The sequence below is a fragment of the Liolophura sinensis genome, chromosome 6 (assembly GCF_032854445.1).
Source record: "Liolophura sinensis isolate JHLJ2023 chromosome 6, CUHK_Ljap_v2, whole genome shotgun sequence".
NCBI lineage: Eukaryota > Metazoa > Mollusca > Polyplacophora > Chitonida > Chitonidae > Liolophura > Liolophura sinensis.
In genome coordinates, this window is record NC_088300.1 from 46,927,985 (window position 1) to 46,950,673 (window position 22,689).

General features: G+C 38.4%; 2 protein-coding genes across 4 annotated transcripts; one reads left to right on the forward strand and one right to left on the reverse strand.

The window, feature by feature from the left end:
- Positions 1-11: 11 nt before the first annotated feature.
- LOC135468194 (uncharacterized) lies at positions 12-22,440 on the reverse strand. 3 transcript variants are annotated; one of them, XM_064746306.1, is made up of 17 exons: positions 22,340-22,440; positions 21,091-21,665; positions 19,419-19,511; positions 8,584-8,688; positions 8,017-8,216; positions 7,429-7,488; positions 6,914-6,976; positions 6,608-6,659; positions 6,041-6,194; positions 5,632-5,721; positions 5,324-5,390; positions 4,300-4,372; positions 3,697-3,745; positions 3,240-3,358; positions 1,449-1,909; positions 790-909; positions 12-470 (listed from the first exon to the last, which is right to left on the reverse strand). In XM_064746306.1, the coding sequence occupies exons 4-17, from the start codon at positions 8,636-8,638 to the stop codon at positions 258-260; spliced, it is 1,776 nt and encodes a 591-aa protein (XP_064602376.1). In that variant the 5' UTR covers positions 8,639-8,688; positions 19,419-19,511; positions 21,091-21,665; positions 22,340-22,440; the 3' UTR covers positions 12-257. The 3 variants fall into 3 exon arrangements, with proteins under 3 accessions (XP_064602376.1, XP_064602377.1, XP_064602378.1); XM_064746307.1 differs by lacking the exons at positions 19,419-19,511; positions 21,091-21,665; positions 22,340-22,440 and adding an exon at positions 9,534-9,590; XM_064746308.1 differs by lacking the exons at positions 19,419-19,511; positions 21,091-21,665; positions 22,340-22,440 and adding an exon at positions 9,568-9,588.
- LOC135468814 (radial spoke head 14 homolog) lies at positions 9,802-18,021 on the forward strand. The gene is given in 13 exon segments (XM_064747254.1): positions 9,802-9,924; positions 10,347-10,447; positions 11,220-11,325; positions 11,742-11,828; positions 11,986-12,120; positions 12,283-12,359; positions 13,049-13,197; positions 14,833-14,949; positions 15,991-16,027; positions 16,029-16,103; positions 16,342-16,404; positions 17,659-17,697; positions 17,699-18,021. Coding segments are annotated over 12 exon segments (1,023 nt in total). The 5' UTR covers positions 9,802-9,924; positions 10,347-10,354; the 3' UTR covers positions 17,744-18,021.
- Positions 22,441-22,689: the final 249 nt, after the last annotated feature.

Sequence of the window (22,689 nt, forward strand, 5' to 3'; positions counted from 1 at the left end):
TTTTACATTTTTGTATTTATGTATTATAAATAAAAGTGTTATATACAATTGACAAATTCTTGTGCAATTTTTGTAATATGAGTGAAAAATATTTAGACATTAACAGCACTGTGCTGGATATCTGAGAGGAGGAAGTGAATACATGTACGTGGAATAGATAAGAGGATTAGCATGACGATATGCTATACAAAGTCTATTCCTTTCATTAAAAACTGTTATTGGTGAAGAACAGATGCATGCAACTGGAATTGAGAGATTCAGTAAAGTCGTCGTGGGTAAAGTCTGTCAGGAGGACTTGGGGTGGATAGTGAGGGTTTGAGAGGGAGAATCTGGGTGGGAGGGAGATAGAGGGGAGATGAATTTAAGTCTGGACTATCACACATCATCCTGCTTGGCTGGGAGGAGGTCTTCAGTGTTGTTGCACTGGACTGGCTATGGTCAACCATCTCTAGAATGTCCATTGTCTCATGCTGGAAGTAGCAACAGTACCATTTCATGTATTTTACAAAGTATTATACATCTCAAACATCAAATATGGTGTTTGACTACTATTATATAAAACAGCCAACTGGCAATACTTCGGCAAGAATGATACCACTTTTACAAGAAAAGCCGTGGTTTCCCTGTATGTTATCTTGCTACCAAGTTCTAGGTGGAGCATTTTCCTAACATCAACAGAGATCCAGATATAAAGCAGTGCATGAACACTGCATTGTGTAACTATAGCAGCGTACATGTAATGGTTAGTATACATTGATGATCAGATAGATTTCACAGGTACGGACTCACCTGGAGTGGATGATGATGATGAAGAGAGGCATCTGGCCACCTGTCTAACCAGTCCTTGTAATAATCCCCGTGGAACTGTGGCATGTACTCTGGGTGCTCGTTCAGTTTGGTTATAACAGCCTGACAATAAACACACAAGGTCATCCAGCATGCAAAAATGTTACATATCAATATTTAATATCACAAATTGAGTTTTTAAACAAATTACCACATGTAGCTAGGATTTGTAGTTCTAAACAAAGAAATACTTTTTGTTACAGGAGTGATTGATTTGTATGAAATTTACTGCCACTGTCACCTTGTAGGCCAACTACAGAAGCAACCAGGTAAAGGTTCTAAGTAACATGCTCCAAGATCACTACTAATACATCTGTCAAAATGTCATGAGGATATGTTGACAGCTAGTTCACTTCTATCAATCCACTGACTCACACCAACAAAACTACTACAACATTAGTGGCATGCCCCAGCTTATGACAAACTACACCTACTAACACACCCATGTGTCACGTGGGTATGTTGACAGTCCACTAATACTATCCAGAGGCACAAATTACTGGCAAACTAGTGGCATGCTACTGAGGTGTTTTTAGCCTATGGTGCACTTGGCAAGGACAAATTTGATTAAAAGTATGACTATAGCTGTCTCAGACAGTTACCTGTTGTGGCCCTGTGTTTTCCCAAGCTGTATGTCCCATGGAAGAGACAGTAGCTGAGGCGAACTGGGGCCTCGATGCCCCATGAAGAAGAGAAGGGTGCAGGTGGTGACTGTGACACCCTGAGGACTGGGATGAGCGGTTAGCCATATCCTGACTCAGGTCATTAAGCATGTCCGAGGTAACTCGTAGGGGAGGCAACCCATGTCCAGAAATATCCACATTTTGTCCTGATCGCTCTAAACCAGTGTTGTGGTGTGATCGGGATGCAATCAGCGAGTCATTGTGGGACAGTAAACTTTTAGCATCAAAGTACTGGTGAATGTCTTGTGACTCTGTGATCAGATTCATGTCTGCCTGCACACACTGAGGGTTGCAGTTGGTGGGGATGTGCAAATGAGGTTGATGGTCCGTTTCCATGTTCACTTCGGTACATTGAGGGGCCTTTAGCGCAGATGTGTCCCCTACAAGTCACAGCAAATCTTTTAAATATTCAATAAAATTAGCACAACAAGCTTTTTAAAATCATTGCACGCATTCCTCAAAGAGTTCATAATGCTTTTCTGTCCTATGTAATAGTCCTATATACAGTAAACAGAGGGTATATTGTGATTGGAAGCTAAATGCAATGTCAGTGATACAAGCGGCCTCAGGCTTTCTGAAGGTTGTATATTTTGTTACACTCAACCAACTTGAACAGGATTGATTGGTGTTTTACGCCGTACTCAAGAATATTTCACTTATACGACGGCGGCCAGCATTATGGTGGGTGGAAACCGGGCAGAGCCCGGGGGAAACCCACGACCATCCGCAGGTTGCTGACAGACCTTCCCACGTACGGCCGGAGAGGAAGGCAGCATGAGCTGGTCTTGAACTCACAGCGACCGCATTGGTGAGAGGCTTCTGGGTCATTCCGCTGCGCTAGCGCGCTAACCGACTGAGCCACGGAGGCCCCCACTTGAACAGGAGGTTTGCCCCTCATGAGTGCAGGGTTAAATTCAAGTTCCCTTAAGCCCAATGTGAAAATTGTAACAAAATTCTAATAATAATGCCATCAATTTAATCTCTTGATTGAGAATAAACATTTCACTGAAGAATACTTAACTATATTATGGCCGTGAGTTTACAACGTAATTTACAAGCCCAAGAGTAAGTGACACATCTTCACTTGCAGAATGAACCCAATGCCTCTTCCATACTGGTGGATAGCACTTGATCTCAAGACCACTTGAATGACCTTACTAGTGCTAAAAAAAGCTTATTGCCACGAAAGACCTAGGAATCTGGAATAGTCCAAGGCCCGGATTAAAAATCCTGTGTGAGTGTGTGAGTGCTTGGGGTTTAATGTCGTACTCAACAATTTTTCAGTCATATGACGATGAAGGAATCCTTATGGTGCATGTACGTGTAATGTGCCTCCTTGTTGCAGGACGGATTTCCACCGCTCTTTTATTTAGTGCTGCTTCACTGAGACGACTTACCGAAGGCAAGTAAGCCACCCCGCCTGAGCCATTATACTGATACGGGTCAACCAGTCAGTGCACCATCCCCTTCATGCTGAACGCCAAGTGAGGAAGTTACAACTTCCTCTTTTAAAGTCTTAAGTGTGACTCGATCAAGGATTGATCCTGGATCTACCGGTCGCGAAGAGGACGCTCTACCAACTGTGCTATCCGGGCAGGTAAAATTCCTGTGTAAGGAAGTGATGCTAAAATTAGCTTTACCACTCATCTGCACGCTTTCCGACTCCCACGTGTATTTATTTGAGACAATTAAATTGTGTGATTCCTGTACCTGCAGTGGGATCTGCCGACAGAAGGCTCTGCATCAGAGATCTCTTGACAGTCACTGACTTGATTGTTCCACGGAAGGGTCTTACTGTAGGTGGGGTCTGATTCTCAGAGTTAGAGCAACTGTTGGAGAAAACATAAACACATCTTATAACGACTGCAAACGAGACAAAAAGTCGCAGAAATACTGGCACACATTCCTCTGGGTTGTTTTGGGTTACTCAGAGCCTTTGATGGACTGTCACCTGCTGTCTATGTCACTTGTTCCAGAATATAATTTAATGTGACAACAGTTCCATCCAATACAGTTGCTGTGTAGAGCATAAACAATTGTCATTCTGCCAAAGTGGATTTTGACACCATGTAACAAGCATGCGTATTTCGAAGGTCATTCATACGTGTACCAGAATGTCTTTCATATAGTTTGGAAAGGTGCCACACAGTAATAGATAATTACTTACTTCTGCTTCATTAATTTACTTAGATCATCTTGTAATTCTTGTAAGTAGCCTGTTGGAAAACAAAGCATTTATTAGTAAACATATATCATTGCAATGCCAGATATATTAAAATAGAGTCAACATAATACTCTGAATATAAAGCCTGTTTTCAGAAAAGAAGAACAGGTGTAATTGTTAATTTCATCCAGGGTTATGGGAAACACAACAGCTTGCCTTAGTCAGTATCCAATCTGACATGTTCATTTGTGTACTTACTACGTTCTACAATTTTCATTGTACCTTTTTTCTGTTACATTATTTACTGTAAATTTATAGTGCAATGAGGATTAAACTTGTAACTGCCACATTCAAATTTAATGCTTTCAATAGAAACATATCCAGGAAAACTGATATTGTCTTTTTGTCTCCATCTCACCATAACTCACCTCCTGCCCAGTGGAAAACTAAGAACAGTTTGTGGAAAACCTCATGTATCAACCTGGTACAAGTAGTAAAATTATGAAAGTGGTGATGGTGGCATTTTCTTGCAAAACTCCAAACAATTTGTTCCAGTGATTATGAATTCTTAAAGACTGAGGTGCATGATTTGTATGCATAACTTACTTGTGCCTGGAAACCATCGTGAGGCCTTAAGGTCAGACAATAATGTCCTAGCTATTATGTCTAGAGGTGGAGACTGCGAACAAAAACAAAATAATTAAAAAGGTATATATTTTTTTTCAAATATCACCTATCAAATGTCATTTTCATTCTCTGAAAGGTTGTCTCCTTGACTTCCTGAAGAAATGAATAGTACGTGTTTTGGAATTCTTGGGGGACGTTTAGGGAAAACCACAGAACTTGGAGCTACAAGACAAACTTTCCCACGTATGACTTGTAGGCCTTCAGATATGTACACCATACTGATGGAAAACAAGAAATCTTTGTAATCATAACCAGTCTGAGACAGAACATCTTAGCTGATTGTTTCATTAGACATCAAATATCAAATAGATATATTGTTTTTGATTAGATCTGGTATGTGGGAAGGCCTGGCAGCAACCTGCAGATTGTCGTGGGTTCCCCTGGACTTTGCCCGGTTTCCTCCCACCATAACGTTAGCCACCATCATATAAGTGGAACACTCTTGAGAATGGCATAAAACACCAATCAATCAATAAAACTGGAATCCGCATGTCCATCACCCAACATTTCCAAGAATAAAACAAAGAAAACTAAGAAAACTTGAAAAGAAATGACAGAATAATGTATTGCTTAGTTTACGTTCATATAGACTGTTTCATGGGCCATTGGGTGTGTGCACTGACTGCACTACTGGTACATCCAGTTTGAATAGAGAAATGTAGCAATCAGAAGAGAATACAGTGCAGATGACATTCCATCACTTCACTATTTAAGTACCTGAACAGGGGTAGTTATGAAAATAATTACTCGATTGTAATTAAACTTACCCGATTGAAATTAAGATTGTAATTAAGCACAAGTTTAGATTATAGGCAAGATGTATACCACGTTTCATGGAAATAGGTTCAGTACTTTAGGAAGGGTTGCATGGACAAAATCTGAAGGGTTTGAGGGTTTATAACAAGTAAATTGATTAGACCTTCATAATAACTGAAACACTGACCTCAGGAAATTCCTCCGTTACCGGTATTGAAACACAAGGTGTAGATTTGCAGGACACAGATGCAATGCTGAAATAACACCAAATCTATATACAAATAGGCAACAAAAAAAATCAGTCAAGTAGGTTAATAATGTAGCAGCTTCTACAGCTCTCAAACAAGTTCCAAGAAATAATTTTTAAAATGAGTCAAACTTACAAATTTAGACACATGTACAAGTTTAGTTGCCTAAAGCTGGCACATTGGCAATTTTGTTATGTAAACAATCCAAACTGGAAAATTTCACAAAACTAATGAATAGTTCACTGACCTGTGTGCGCTGATCCCTAGACTGGATCCTGGAGTGACAACACATCTATGCATCCCGTTATCACTTGTCACTGTCTTACCACATGCAGAGCTATAAAATTATACATTTTTCAGGTATTTTCTACATTATGACCATAATTTTGCTTTCTCTTTCATCACTTTCTAAATTACACAAGTACATCTTACATATAAAAAAAAAAAAACAAATAAAAGTTTCTACTTTTTACTATTCCCATTCCATGTGGGAAATTTATTTATTTTATGTGATTAGCGTTTTATGCGATACTCAAGAATATTTCACCTATACAACGGCAGAGCCCTGGGGTAACCCATGACCATATGCGAGTAGCTGGCAGGCCATTTGGGTAATTAATTTAGCACATTACGAGTATTCTCGGGCGAATCGTTACCTGACAAAGCTAGTGTTTTCTTTGTCACTCAGCAAAAACTGCTCATGGTCCTGGGTCTCATCATCAGCACAACTGTCATTCAAAATCTTCTTTATATCTTCTTGTGCTTGTTTTCTCACAGCCTCTGGTGTGACTGTTTTGATTGGACCTCGGACTACAGACAAACACAGTACAGCTTGTAACAAGATCACCACTGTATTTACATGAATTGTTTACAATAGCATAAGATCTGATATACTTGACTAATTCTTAAGACTTTTTTCCACACCAGAAATGTGCATAAATTGCACTGAAAGTTGGCTTTTTTTATATGCGAAAAGGTTGAGGAAATAGAGTACTTGAATTGATAACAGTGCCCACAGGGTTCATAGAACAAGGCCTTCACTTTAAATGCTAAATACTGAACAATATACATATGTGTATCTATATACACAGCATAAAAAATGCCTAAGTTCATTCATTTCTCATTTAGGGGGTTAGCTGCTGACATATGATGAATTTCATATGATATATGATTTCATATATGATGAATATTTGTAGTACCAGTAATGACTTTGTCATACATACCTCTGTTCACGGTAAAAGATTTTCTTCCTTTACTGAACAGCCCAAGCCGTGCCTGTTAAAAACAACTGAGAAGTTGTATGACAGATAAAATAGTACAGTGTATTTATAAATCAGATTCTTATACACAACTCTACATGAAAACTAACAACTTTACTAAATCAAATGTGTTATGTTCCTAAGAAAATTCAAACAAATAAATGTCTTCAGTTTATTCTAACAAATTGCAGGTTTCACTGTGAAACTTTGCCCTTTGACAAAATACACTTATCCTCAAATATACTGAAGTCAAAATCTCAATAAACTTACAGTTAACCTATTACTTGTGACAACAGATAACGTCTGATTTTTCTGTCCCATATCTGCATCTTTCTGCAAACATGAAGAAAATTAACATACATCATGCGGCCCTTACTGGCTAAGCCATTCAATGGTGACTGTATACACATTTGCATACATGAAATGAGCTATTACCAATGAGCCTCTCATCAAAGCAGTCATTGTTAGTTTAAGTCCAGCTTATGCTGGTTTTCTATTTGGTCATACATGGAAAAGTTTGCCATATGCGAATGGTTGTGAGTTTTTTGTGGCTTCCTCTCCCAAAATTCTGCCTGTCTTCTTATAAGTGAAATATTCTTGAGTATGGCGTAAAACACCAATTATAGGGTTTGTCAAGAGCCTGCTGGCGGATAACAAGAATTCATGTTCTTCTTCTTTATGCAGAAAATTCATCTCTATCTTGCATACATAATTAAAAACACATTGTGTAGAGTGTAAAATATTGAACAAGTAAATAAATAATGAAATAAATCAAAACATCTCACCATAATTATGACCTTATGAGGTGCTTTCATGTTTTGGAGAAGTTTTTCTGTTTTAGTTGCCTGAAAAGAACCCCACATTTTTTCATTTTAAATATTCATTGTATTGGTGTCAGGGTAGCAGGGCTACAGTTCAAGAAAAACAGGTTAAACATATATTATAAAGCACTGGCTCTTTATATTATCGCTAATAAATTTACTGTGAATCTTTAACCTTTTCAAAACTAAAGCAATTTTTTCACTGGAATTAATGCACACAATTATTATGAAAATAATGCTAAAAATGATTTGTTTGTGTTATTAAAGATACCAGCTTTACAGAACTGTCAACATTATTTCTCTAGACTCCATAGTTCTATTTCAAAATATTGGTTGCATAGGTAGTTCAAAAGATTGAAGGATTATCACTTGACCCTATAAGGATAAGAACTGCTACAGGAACGGACACAGCTCTGACTGAAATTGACTTTAGCAGTGAATGCAGAAAGGTTTTCCCCATCATTTAAAAGTACAGCGAGAGTATGTAGGCTTACAGTTCTCTCCAACAAAGGATGCCATGAAAACATCAGTCAGATGCTATCATTATTATACCTTTGATGCCATATTTGCTTTTGCTTTATTCCTCCCTGAGCATCTCCTTTTTTTCTTAAATTTCCCACTGAACTGTTTAGGGGAGTCGCTGTCACTCATGCTGCTCAAAGTACTTCCTGGCCTACATGGTTTAACACAATGGTTCACCGTTACAAGATCCAGCTTCTCGTCTTCTTGTGATTTGAAATGGGACTGAAATACTGAAAATAATGAAGAAGCACTTATAAGTTATTTTAGCCGCTCCTAAATATTAAGAAACTTTTTCTCAAAACTCCTCAAACATTATGTGCTAACAAATGAGATTTGCAAAGCTGTGAAGTTGGCTTACCTAATAGTATAGCCAATGTAGTTTTATCCCATACCGGTAATCAAAATATATAAATAAAGTTCACAATCCCAACTGGCCTACTATATTGTCATACATGTAGCATAATCTAAAATTTGAGGTACCAGTATAAAATTTATGTGAAAGACCACCGTGGTTTCCCCGACCTACTTACAATGCAGATGTCATTTTTGATTGACAACATTATAGCCTTATCACTGAACAGCAACTATTCCACTTACCTTTCAAAATAGAATCCCTGATAGCCTTTTTTTGCTCATATTCTGATAAATCCATGTACCAGCTGTTCCAACGATTCTTTTAATAATCTATCTTATTTGGTAGATCTGAAAAGTGAAACCCAATTCAAAATATAAATACAAATAAAGTTAATTACATCAGTGAGGTCTGAGTGTCAAATTTATGCAATTACACATGTACCTATATATTTATAACAGTGTTGCCTCTTGTCCTGCCAATAATCTATCTAACTTGGTAGATCTGAAAAGTGAAACCTAATTCAAAATACCTGTTGTCTTAAGTTATGACAGTTGAGATATTATATTTGTGGCATTAATAAAGTCTCTGGTACTACTTAGTAATTATAGTTCCCTACTTACATGCAATATAATCCAGACTGAAGCAACAAACTTTTAAATGTTTAGCACTAAATCAGGCATTTAGAGGTACTGTAACCATACATGTAAAATCTGGAAAGAGCATGCTCTTTTCAGGTAAAATTAGACAAGATCAATTTGCACTAGCAGTATAATCTCGCAATTTGGTTTACGAGAAAAGTTACATTAAAATGGTATAAGAAGTTTGAGAAAATGGATCTTGCATTGGCCACCTTTCTGAATGGCTCATGTTAAAAGATATAATGTAAAATTCGACCGTCATTGAGCTGCTTGTGGCAGCTAAAAATATGACATTCGTTGGCACTAGCGGGGTAGCAGCAGTGTAGTAGTCTCAGTACAGTGAGTACATTTGCTCAAGGCAGCTAGCATAGACTCATACTTGCGTACTACTACTAGCGTACATACGACAACGTACTCGTGGTAGAGCCAATGTAAGCTGTAAGAGTGCGTCATTTACTCACTAGGCATGCTAGGCCGCGATTTACACACTGGTACTGTAGTTAATATTTATAACGATAATACCGCAATGTTAATACTAGTCTTTCTATACCTACACTCAGATCAATATCCAATTTTTTTGACACGTACATTCGTATCTGGCGCCGGCTGTCTGCTAACATATATAGGTCACCTATTACACGACACAGCTTCGTATAAAGCATGTGACATACACACATTTAATAACAAACTTGACAAAGTCTTGATTGGAAGAAATAGTTGTGTTTGTGTGCAGGTGGTTTAGATGTGGCTTTCCATGTTTCGACAAAACGTAACAAAGGATTGTGTTTTTACGCAAATGCGGTTGACCTGTAAGTCGTCGCCATAGTGATGTGCGAAAAGGCAGCGGTTGATAAAATTTTGGTCACAGTGATCAGAAGGAATTTGAGAAACCAGCTTTGGCGAATCAACATTTTGACTAGGTTTTTTGTACATCTCCCTAGCTAGGTAACTGTCTTTTCATTTTCCTGATAATTTGGGATATTGTTATGCTTCACTTTTCTGTCACCTTTAGCCTTGTTTTATGTTTAGGACATTAGGCCTATCTCTTAGGACACCTGTTGTTCTTGTATGGTAGATATAAGTCTGGGTTGAATTCCAAGTTATTGCCGTTCGGCAGAGGTCTTCAGCCTTCACTGAAATTGATTGAATCTTTAGCATTTGTAAATTTCTTCCATTAAGATCGTTGCCGTTTGTAACAATTCATCTGTGTGCTGTCAGTGTGCTATTTTAAAATTCTGACATTCACCGTAATACTGAGTGATACGATGAATGTCAGAATTTTAAAGTAGCACTCTGATTTCATCTAGATGGACTACCGTTTGTAACACAGTGATTTTCAACGGCTTGTCTGTTTTGTGTTTTGACAGGTTTCCAAATGGCTCAATGCGTAATCACAGCAAAATACCCTCCCCACATCGACCCTACGAAAACACCTCTAGCATACGGAGACCGGGCATTACCAAGACTGGTATGACATAATGACAGTTAAACGTAAAATTGTGTTCATTAGCCCAGTCATTCTGAAAAGTGTACTATGTTAAAAATTCTGACGTTCATTAAAAATGTCAGAAATATAAAATATAGAGGTAGTACAATGAACATTGGACTACCATTTGTCTTGCTCTATTGGGCTGTCAGAGTAGTTAGGATACAGAACTGCAGCTCTCCCTCTTTATATGCTGATACTGATGGAGGGAGAGCTTTCTGTTTGTGACTGAATGCATAGAAAGGAGAGGAACTGTGCTGCACCTATGCTATACATGTCACTGTAATCTATACATGTAATTTGGATGAAGAGATAAGCCATTACAGCATTACCTGTGCTATATGTTGTGAAGGAAATTTAACTGAAGACATTATGGTCACTGTTGGTATCAGGTGTACCTTATGCATACAGAGACAACATTTGTTTAGTACTTGCTTTGGGGTTTTGAGCATTTCAGATTATTAAACTTAATTACATCAGTGATGTCTGAATGTCAAATTCATACATGTACCTATATATTTATAACAGTGCTGCATCTGCCAAAGGAAGATATTGCAACAGTATATGTACACACGCCTACATGTTATCACTCCTCATAATCATATCACTGAAAAATTGTTCAATATGACATAAAACTCCCAGCATACATTTATACATACATGCATTCAGTGCGACCTCAATAAAGTATCACATCAAAGACACCTGACCTGACACCCTTCACATTCACAGTAATCATATCTTTGTATTGTTCTAGAACCGTGAATTACAGGATGAAAATCTCCTGACCCGACAAAGAGCAGTGTTATCGTTATGTGACTATCTTCATGACCCAGAACACATAGCAGAGGCTCTCAGAACAGGTAAGCCAATTTGTTCCCTTCACATATTCAGTACTCACATTTCAAACTTTATTGATGTATACATTAATTATTAAAAATTACCTACATACAGTTTATTCTTTTTGGTAGTTAATCAGCATGGATCTCCAGTGATATGACTTCATGTTTACATTGTGTATTATTGTTCTAAAATTTTTCATAGTCGAATCAACTCGAACCAACATAAATCAAAGAATACACACTCAAACTGACCTAGTATTCTGGTATGTGGTGAACCATTGGCCAGAAAACTAGTGATCACTGCAATTCTGTGAGTGGATTTTAGAGAGCGGTTATAAACTGCTGACAATGGCTGCAGATTTACTTTGTTTAAATTACAGTATGTTTTTGCGTTCTCTTCTGTACATCCAGATTTTGAATATCAGAATTTGTTGCAGGTGTAATTCAGAGTCTCAAAGATCTACTCATAGACTCGGATGTTACTGTTCGACAAAAATCCACTGAGTGTTTGTATGTCATAGCAGGTATGTCAGAATTAAGGTCTGTTTCCTTAATACATTTTTCCAGTCTAGGTGTAAAGATCATACTTGAATGTGCATTCAGATGATATTTTTTTTGTGTGTGATTTCATTCTTTCATGATTTTGTATTCATTTTACATTTCATGTGTATTCTATTACAGGCCATGAGGTTGGAAGAGAGGCTTTTCTGAAGTTTGGTATTATCAGTCCCTTGTCAATGCTCTTTGATGACTCTGAGGACATTGCAAGAAAAAATGCTCACAAAGCTATGGAGATGATATCAGAGACACCAATGGGTAACTAGATCATTTTAGCTCATTTGCTATTAATCATTTTTAGTTTTAGAGGAGAACAGGATTGGATCAAAAATTCTTGATCCCTTTTAGTCCTTTTGAAGGTGCTTATAGATCAGATGTATATGTTTTAAACAATGTCCCATTTGGCCTTTTTTTTTTCAGGAGCAGACGGAATTGTAGGTGAAAACTTAATAGACAAGTTGGTGGACAAGTTACCGTCAGAGCATGATGAGATAAAGGTACGTTTTTGTAAAATGCTTATATATTGACAAAACGTCTTGCGTAGCACTGTTTTAAGAGTTTAACATTCTCAAATATACCGAACAACCAGTTCAACTTAATAAATAATTCATCTATAATCTAGGCAACCATAATACTGATGACTCTGAACACACGAATCTGTACCTTTTTGTGTTGTTTTACATACTTGCCACGAAATAAATCAATGTGGTCAAGCCTTGGTACCTAAGCGATCTTAGACAAGTTTAAATTACAAATCACTGTAAAAATTATTATTTCTTATATAACAACATCAAAATATAGCTTGTTAACGCAAATTCTTGGTAAGTTATTATAAAACAAATTTCAGCTAAAATAACACAAAAGAACATATCAAGTTTAATGATTGAAATTTGGACTGAAGTCTAAGATCCAGATGTTTATATTTGAAGGTGGGCTTTGTGAATAGTGTTGATACAGTGCTGGATGTGGTGAGAAAAAAAAATCATTTTTTCTCCAAACTGTATCTAAGCTATTTTATGTCTATTTATACTTTCGCATGCAGCACATTTTCAGAACCCTAGTTTACTGCTAAACTTCACTTTACGTTTGGCCAAGCTTTTGGTTAATTACGATGATTTCATCACCTTCTGGTGTGTATTTCTGTAAATTAAAAGCAGACCCATTTATGTCCTGTTTTACTTTGCAGGAATTGATCCTGGACACATTACACTTCTGCATGCGTGTGGACACAAAGATGACTCTGATGAGTGGTGCCATGAAAGTGTTCACTGACCTCCTCGCCCATGGGCTGCCCAGCATCAGAGCCAAAGCGGCCCGAGACATCATGGACTTGAGGTACACTGTCGGAGCATAGGTTATAGTTCATGTTCTAGGGATTCTTGTGGAATTTAGGGATGTGTTATTAGTCTTCTGCCAGTGTCCAGGGGGACAGAATGTTGGCACACTGTCTGTCAGTCCGGCACACTAGTTTTCCAGACAATTTTTAAATGGTTCACCATATTGAATTGAAATTTGATAGGTGACTTCACCACCGATGTAGATTCCAGTGTTGGACCCTGACATCCTATTTGGACAAAATTACAACCGGCTTTTCAGTCTTCTAGTAGTGTTCATTGTATTAGATTGGAACTTGGCACATGGCTTCACCATAACAAATTACAGAGCCAGTTTGAGTTTCTGACCCCCATATCCAATTTGGACAAAATTCAATTGTTGTTGTGGACTATTTATATAATAGCTATTATTCTAATGGCTCAAACCAATAGGAGACATGTATGCAAAAGCAATACTGCCAGAATACTTGGTCTTCACAGTACATGTACACTGTATACCATTTGTACATCCACATGGAATTCAGTAGATTTGCGTTGAAGAGAGATTGAATATTATATAGGCCTACTTTGCTTCAGTGGGAAGTGAAGGATAATGTGCAGTACAATATTTTTTATATTAACTATAGGGCAACATTGAATTAAATCCCTTAAGGCCGGTATACACTGAGCACTCTACTGCGACCCGACCTGACCTGATTGTAGTTTTTGCAAGTCAGTCTGAGGCGTGTCTAATCACTGGGAGGTATACACTGGGTATCAGGGATGTATACACTACCGAGTGCCCATTGTTCTTTGCTACGAAGCTCCAAATATAATTTCCCAATGGTGTTGCCCATGTTCCAGTTTTTTTTGATCACATCCGTTTACTAGTAAACAAATATTTTCAAACTGATATTTCTATCAGATATTTTGCAGCTGTTGCAGCAATCTGTATTATTCTTTGCTGAAAACACCATTTTGGATACTAAAATGTGGTCACATGACTATGCTCCTAGTTCTGATTGGTTGAAGACGGTCACCGATGATAGTTGTAGGAGTGGATACACTAGTAAAAAGAATGTCAAAATGCTTTTTTCACAAAATTTCTAGCACTGTCACATCACTCACAACTAGACAAGACTGCAGCCGACTGGATACGATTTTTTGTTGTGGAGAGGTATACACTAGAAAATTCAATGCAATTTTTCAGTCAGGTCGGGTCGCCTCAAAACACTCAGTGTATACCTGCCTTTAAAATCACTGTCCCATACAACAAGCATGTTCTTTGGAGCATGATGTGGTCAGGTGAGACATTTGAAAATGGCATTAGGGCAAGTTTCTTCTACAAGACCATTTCTAATTTTTGGCTACTTAAGCGATTTTAGTTTTTAGTTTGTAAACATATTTGGACACATATGCTTCATAACTATCTTTTCAACTTGTAGGTACAAATCAGAAGAAACACCTAATGGAATTATGGTTTTATTAATGGCGATAACTGCAATACAGACTATCAACATTTATGCTTCTTTTGCAAGCCATTGTCATGGGTTTTGTACATTATGTTGTCTAGAAAATATTAATCACAACATATATTGATACTCAAATATGGTTGATGTAACTATAACACATCTGTATACTTGTCTCCTCTCCTTAGTGTTCCATTAGAAGGCAAGAACTTGGCTGTTGAAGTGGAAGCTGTCAGGAAGCTGGTGGAACTGCTATCAGACTCTGATCCTGATGTCAGGGCTAATGCTGCCGGAGCTCTAGCTATGTGAGTATAAGTCCCTAAATATCATAAAATCAGGAGACCTATATGACCAGGTATATATCGTTTCAAAAAATTGGCTTCATTTAAGAAGTCATCTCCAATTAAATCTCATGTGCAGGCCTCTCGCCTGTCCTACTTCTTCTGACAAACTTCCCACCTATTCTACTTTTCCAGGCGAGAGGCCCGCCTGAAAAAGTAGGACAGGTGGGAGATTTGTTAGAGGTCATAGGAAAAGTAGGATAGATGGGTGAGGGAGGCTTGCACATTGGGTTCATATGTTTGATTTGAGTACACTATACTATGGCTGTTGACCGGCCCGGATAGCACAGTTGGTAGAGCGTCCGCTTCGGGACTGGTAGATCCAGGATCAATCCTTGATCGAGTCACACCTAAGACTTTAAAAGAGGAAGTTGTAACTTCCTCGCTTGGCGTTCAGCATGAAGGGGATGGTGCAACGACTGGTTGACCCGTATCAGTATAATGGCTCGGGCGGGGCGGCTTACTTGCCTTCGGTAAGTCGTCTCAGTGAAGCAGCACTAAATAAAAGAGCGGTGGAAATCCGTCCTGCATCAAGGAGGCACATTACACGTACATGCACCCTAATGATTCCTTCGTCGTCATATGACTGAAAAATTGTTGAGTACGACGTTAAACCCCAAGCACTCACTCACTCACTCACTATGGCTGTCAAGTTTATGGGTGGGGAAAAAACAGGCAGAGCAGACCTATGCGTTTGTGAACTTTTGAAAATGTTTCAATTTGAAAGATGAAAAAGGATTAGTATCATCGTGATCTTAATAAATTGTATTGGCACAAAATAAGCAATTGACAGCTCTTGCATTTATTTTAGATCTCTTTTTCTCCAATCATGTGAACAATTTGTCGTGCTAGTTTGTGTACGTCACACATTGGGACTAGTAACTTTTTGAAGTTTGTTGGTTTACCCCAGACACTGATTTCCCGCATCCATAACATTGGCCATGGCACAAAATAATAGTTATGCAATTGTTGTCTATAAATATTTTTCTCTGCCCGCTTTCACAGGATAACAATCACAACAAAGGGCAAGTATACAGCAATAAAAAGCAGAAGCTATTGGTGCTTTGGTAAAGCTTGTTGATGACCCAACCAGTGAAGTTCGCCTCAATGCACTGAAGGTAAGAGGGATCACTCTATTCCAATGGAATTTGGTTGCTATAAGATGAATAATTTTTGTAGTAACCTTAAATAAGGAAGGCAGTTACATGTACAACTTTGGTTCTTGAATCCTCAGCCCTTGTGGCCATATATTAAAAAAATAGTATAGTACAGTTAAAGTTACATATACATGTAAGCTGCATTGTGCCTGCTAGAAGTATGGACTGATCATAAATACCCATCTCATTTTCATTTCAGGCCCTAACCTGTTTATCTGAAGCCCCAGAAGGTAGAGAGGTGCTGCTCACGCAAGTAGAAAAGGTAAATACACTCAGGATTCACACAAGCTAATATTTATCTATTTATTTGATTAGAGCTTACTCTCGTAATATCAGCAGAAATACCTCATCGTGCTTCAGTTCGTTACTCCTGCTGATAAACAAAGCCTTATACTCTGTCAAAACAGCTTGGTGACCCAGTTATCTGAAAACCAATGAAATGACCAAAATGCCTCGGAGACAAGGAAAATCCTTACAGAAACTACAATTGGATCGTTTACATCATGTGATACACTTTATAGCTCTATACCTCCCACGTGTGACCTGGACAAGAGAACTGTAAATGAGGTTAAAAAATAAACTACCGTATTTCCGCAATCTCTTTGCAAGCAGCGGGCACTAAAGTCAGTGGGCAGTATGTAGAAGTCAGGGTTGAATCCATGGCAGTCAAATAAAAAAAAACAAAAAAAAAACTGAACTTGCAAATATGGCACCATTGAAAAAAAGTTAGACTTGTGTGTGCGACCAGCCGGCTAGTGAAAATTTCACTGTGCTTTAAAGGCTTCCATAGTTGATGACTCGGTCAAACAAAAACAACAGCAGCCCATCAACCGTTCATCCAGTGTGTTGGAAGGCTATATTGTTGTTATACTATTTCTCCTAGTCAGCCTTGTCAAAACATACAAAGCATAAACTTGCTGCCTATTGCTTTCCACCAGCTATAGTGTGATGCATGGGGAGCCTAGTAAAGGGATGTCACTATCACTGTCAAGTTAAACATTCTTCATACAACAGTCGTTGTGTGTAGTCGCGTTTCATTGGTTGACACAGGGTATAAATTTCATGTTGCGGGGAATTCCCTATACTCCTATAGCTTAGCATGAGGCTGTATTTATAAGCAGGAGTAATGAAATGCAGCATGGTAAGGTATTTTCGCTGATGTTATGAGCAAAGGCCCACTCCAGAATGTTTCACGTTCACGATGGAGGGCCAGCATCATGCTGGGAGGAAATATAATTACAGACATTGAAAATATCTGACATTTTTTTACGTGTTCTCCCCACAATCTGGCAACCAGATGCAAGTTGTCAGATCCTCTTATTGCTTTTGTACTAATATCTTAGCGAGCAAAGCAGTCTAATCATGGAAAGATTCAGTTTTTCCTAAATTTTTTACATATATGACATTGCATTGAATCTTAACTGTCTGTGTTCTTATCATTGGGGGTCTCCTTTTGTGGGCATGTTGCACCAAAGTTTAATTATTATCTGTCATTTCATTTTTCTTTCCTTTTCAGATTGAAGCCCACCTTAGTGACCATATCCCTGCAGTAGTAAAAGGCTGCCACCATCGCTGTGAAAGTCATAACATGGAAACCATAAATAAGGGCGGAATGCTCAGCTCATCCTTCTGAAATATAGTACATATTTCAGAATTGTGTATGTGGTTTCTTGATTTGTAGGAAAGTTTCATTCTTTGTTCACACAAAATTACATTTGTACATGAAAATAAATGCAGACAAAAAATGTGAGTTAATGTATACATGTATAAATAATTTAATCAAACTACTTGTACATAATGTGTATATTTAATATCTTGTACACTTTAATCTACCATATGTATTGTAATCTACCATTTGCATTCTACAGCTGTGAATAAATGACCTACATTTAAAAATGTGAGTACTGTCAGTTATACCATTGCTGCAGCGTAGCTGTTTCATCCACAAACACCTTGAGCCAGGAACACAAAAAGCAGTGTACTGTCGGTTTATACCATTGCTGCAGTGTAGCTGTTTCATCCACAAACACCTTGAACCAGAAACACACAAGCAGAGTACTATTGGTTAAACCATTGCTGCAGTGTGGTTGTTTCATCCACAAACACCTTGAACCAGAAACACACGAGCAGAGTACTGTCGATTATACCATTGGCTTACAGTGTAGCTGTTTCATCCACAAACACCTTGAACCAGAAACACACAAGCAGAGTACTGTCGGTTATACCATTGCTGCAGTGTAGCTGTTTCATCCACAAACACATTGAACCATAAACACACAAGCAGAGTACTATTGGTAAACCATTGCTGCAGTGTGGTTGTTTCATCCACAAACACCTTGAACCAGAACACACGAGCAGAGTACTGTCGATTATACCATTGCTACAGTGTGGCTGTTTCATCCACAAACACCTTGAACCAGAAACACCCGAGCAGAGTACTGTCAGTTATACCATTGCTGCAGCGTAGCTGTTTCATCCACAAACACCTTGAGCCAGGAACACAAAAAGCAGTGTACTGTTGGTTATACCATTGCTGCAGTGTAGCTGTTTAATCCACAAACACCTTGAACCAGAAACACACGAGCAGAGTACTATTGGTTAAACCATTGCTGCAGTGTGGTTGTTTCATCCACAAACACCTTGAACCAGAAACACACGAGCAGAGTACTGTCGATTATACCATTGCTGCAGTGTGGTTGTTTCATCCACAAACACCTTGAACCAGAAACACACGAGCAGAGTACTGTCGATTATACCATTGCTACAGTGTGGCTGTTTCATCCACAAACACCTTGAACCAGAAACACACGAGCAGAGTACTGTCGGTTATACCATTGCTGCAGTGTAGCTGTTTCATCCACAAACACCTTGAACCAGAAACACACAAGCAGAGTACTGTCGGTTATACCATTGCTGCAGTGTGGCTGTTTCATCCACAAACACCTTGAACCAGAAACACACGAGCAGAGTACTGTTGGTTATAGTTCAGCACTGGTATTTCATCCACACACAATTTGAACTTGGAAAACACAAGTTTTGTTGGTTACAGCATTGCAGCTATGTTGTTATGCCTTCCATAAACAACACAATAATGAACACACATTAACCAACATTTATTAAAGTCTAAAGTTTTATTAAGTAAACCATTACTGACATATTGTTGTACTAGAAGCACACAAACAGAGATCTGTTCGATATACCATTGCCGCAGTGTTGGGGTTTCATGCACACACAACACTATCCACGAACACACAAGCAAAGTTCTGATGGTTATACCATTACTACAGTGTTGGTGTTTCCTCATCAGAGTCAAACTCCACATCTTCATCTCTGACCCAGTTTCCACCTCTGTCCTTCTTCCAGCCAGATCTGGATGATGGGGAAAGAAGCATATTAAAATGACAACGTTTACACACCTGCATCAATCCTTGTCACCAATGTTTATATGTTATGCATGTACATGTGATCTGTGGATTTTTTTCGTGACACCTTTAAAAAGCAACACATAGATATGCATGTGCTGATACCCGCATCTGATTTGCTAAACATCACGTTCAAAATTCTTTTGGATGGTCATATCATGGTAGTATATTCTTGTTGCAGGCCATTTAGAATATAAGTTATCTGCATGCTGAGATGGGTAAAGGGGGATTTCAACCACGTGTGTGAATTTAAATCCTAATAAACCCTTATCAACATGCAGATAACGATTTTACCCCTACCATATTTATCAAATAGAAAGGCAGTTTTGCGTAGATGTAAAGCTGAGCCAAGAAATATTATGCAAGCTATGTCGACTACAGACAGCACTGGTACACTGGCATAATGTCTCAATGACACCATGGAATTTAGCATCACCAAGTAAAATGTGTGCAATAATTTAGCTGTGCAGCGTTTAAATACGTATAGAGTCACAAAGAAAAATGACTCAAGGACGAGCTACACAAAAGATACAAATGACAGTTGAGTGCATCGTTTTCTTCTGTGTGTGCTTCATATATGTTTTATGAGTACACATACACCGATAACTGTGACATTATGAACGAAAGAAGAAATGAGTTCACAGCTCTGGATGGACAGGAAGGAGTTTTACAAGTTCCTTATTCAGCTGTGCATAGTTTAAATGTCATATACCCCTTGTTGGCATGACCTGCAGCTCGGACAAGTGTCAACATTTTAACCCACCTGATGAGCCAATGGCAATCCAAAATCACAGATGATGTACAGACAATCTAACATATTTATAATATTGTCTCAATGGAAAGCTTGACAAGATTCCTCAGTGTCAGTAGCACATGACCAATGGATCATGGATGATGGCACGACGACTGTTCAGGATAAGATTAGGGTCTGCCAAACAAATGGCTGGTTGTATGATATAAATTCACCTTTCGTTGAGCTGTGTTTTTCCAATCACATAAATGCAAACTTTTCTTTTTGTTCTGTTTTGTTTCTTTCAGATTAACCTAGGACATCATTTTTAAGAGCTGGGCTTCCGCAAGAAAAGCCCCCCAGTCTGTTGAACCTGTCTATTTTTCTGAACATGAATAACCCTAGTCAAACGTGAAAATCAGCCCATTGTTTTCAACTTAAGGCTTGATGGGTATGGGAAACATGAAACTGTCTTTCCATTCATAACACAAAAATGAAAAATTCATGAAATAAAAGGGGTGACTTTTGAGATGAATGACAGTTTTCAGACCCTCAAACTTCAGGTTCTGAAATGACTGCAAAAAAGGGGTGGTATAGAGTGAGAACATTAGCACTGAGGAAAAAATTGGTGTTTGCCAAAAGAGAAATCATGCACATGTCCTCTGGAACTTGTCCTCCTTACAGTATTCAATTCTCTAAGGCCATAATGCTACAATTAAAATTACGCTGAAGCAACGGATTAATATTTTCAATAAGTCCAAACATAAAACCCAAACAATATTTGAAAAGGACTTACTCTGTCAACCTCAGGTACTGTTCTGTCTTGAGCCTAGTCTCTGCCATCCTCTCTTCTTCAGCTGGAGTACATTTTGTCCTTCCTTTAGTTTTAAAACGGTCATTTCGTGCCACGCTGGATTCAAGAGGTGGAGGTGGGGGTGGAGCTGTTACCATAGAAACAGGAGATCTGGATAAAACCTGAGGCTCGGTATGGTCGACGTTATTGCTCCTTGTAATAAAGTTAAGATCTGACAGCCTGCCCCTCCCATCAGTACCCTCTCCACACTGGTTAGATGCGAGAGTTTTCGACCTGTTTTTACTGACATAAGGACTGACAGTCCTTGTGCTAGGCTCTGTTTTGTCATCCCTGAACACCTGTTTAAGTATGCGAGAGTGGATTAAGGGACCTGAGTGCTGGTACAATGTTTTGGAGTGACCTGGCAAACAGGAAGTAGATGTTTCCCCAGCGTGGTCCTCACCACTCTGGTCTTTCAGACAAAGACGCACTTTTCTATCATACGGTTTCCCTTTAGAACGCTTGGACCTTGAATCATAACAGCAAGCCCCGAGAAGACCTGTTGATTGAGTTGATGGCTGCAAATAAAAACAAACTAGCATCAACGGGAGTTTGATACATCACAGGGATAATACCAGATTATACCATCAGGCTTGGTGCTGATGATCAAAATATACAGGCTCTATTTCAAACTCTTGAGTGAAGAATGAAAAACAATTATATCACAAAAAAGGGAAACAACTTTTAAAGCAATGTGAATAATTTTCACCAGGCTTTTCTATTTATGACAGACAGTCATTCATGAAGCAATTAGTACATAAGAAAACATTTGTTACACACCATATAGCCAATGAGGTTGCAGGCTCAAATCCAGCCCTTTCTAGTTCAGCTACACCTTTAAATCAGGAGATTTCTCCACCAATGAAAATTTGTATTTGTTTGCCAAGGTATTTTCTCGAAAGGAGTGTTAATTGGCTAACACTGATCACGTCACTTTTCACTCCTATCAGAGTGTCTTTCAGTAGTAGACAGATTTGAATGATCTGTCATGGAGATTGTACTTCTATATTTCAATTCTCTAGGATGACCTTGAAAAAAAAAAAGTCTAGAAAGCTGATCTGTGACTGTCTGACTCACTCAAAGACATGGTGCAAACCTATATTTCTTTCCAGCGTCGGACGGGGGACTAATAAATGGATGTTTTCATGTACCTGTAAATATAAATATCGTATTACATTAATGTGCCTCTCACCATGCCAATCTCTGTGGTCCCATCTTTAATAAACTGGGCTTGTTTTCTCTTTTGTACCAAAGTTTCTAATTCCTTCTTTTTTTGCTCGTGGAAATACACACCTATGGCACAAAAAAAAACAAAAACAAGGAAAGTCAGGAAATTTCAACAGTCAAGCCTCTGAGAGCTACATCAGTATTAGAATCTATAGTATTAGTTTTTCCTCACTTTTGCCTGGTATACTTTTGGTGTCACACTTCAAAGGCAAACTGACATGACCAAGTGATTAGCGCGCAAGCATTGAGCATTAACGCAGGCCCCTCTCCACCAATGCAGTCATTGTGAGTTAAGTCTAACTCAAGCATGCTGGC

Excerpts from the sequence above, each read along its gene's own strand:
- LOC135468194 (XM_064746306.1), bottom strand. The coding sequence starts at position 8,638 with ATGGATTTATCAGAATATGAGCAAAAAAAGGCTATCAGGGATTCTATT. Across the intron at positions 7,489-8,016 it reads AAGCAAATATGGCATCAAAG|GCAACTAAAACAGAAAAACT; the intron begins GTATAATAATGA and ends GGTTCTTTTCAG. Across the intron at positions 3,359-3,696 it reads AGTAAATTAATGAAGCAGAA|TTGCTCTAACTCTGAGAATC; the intron begins GTAAGTAATTAT and ends TTTCTCCAACAG.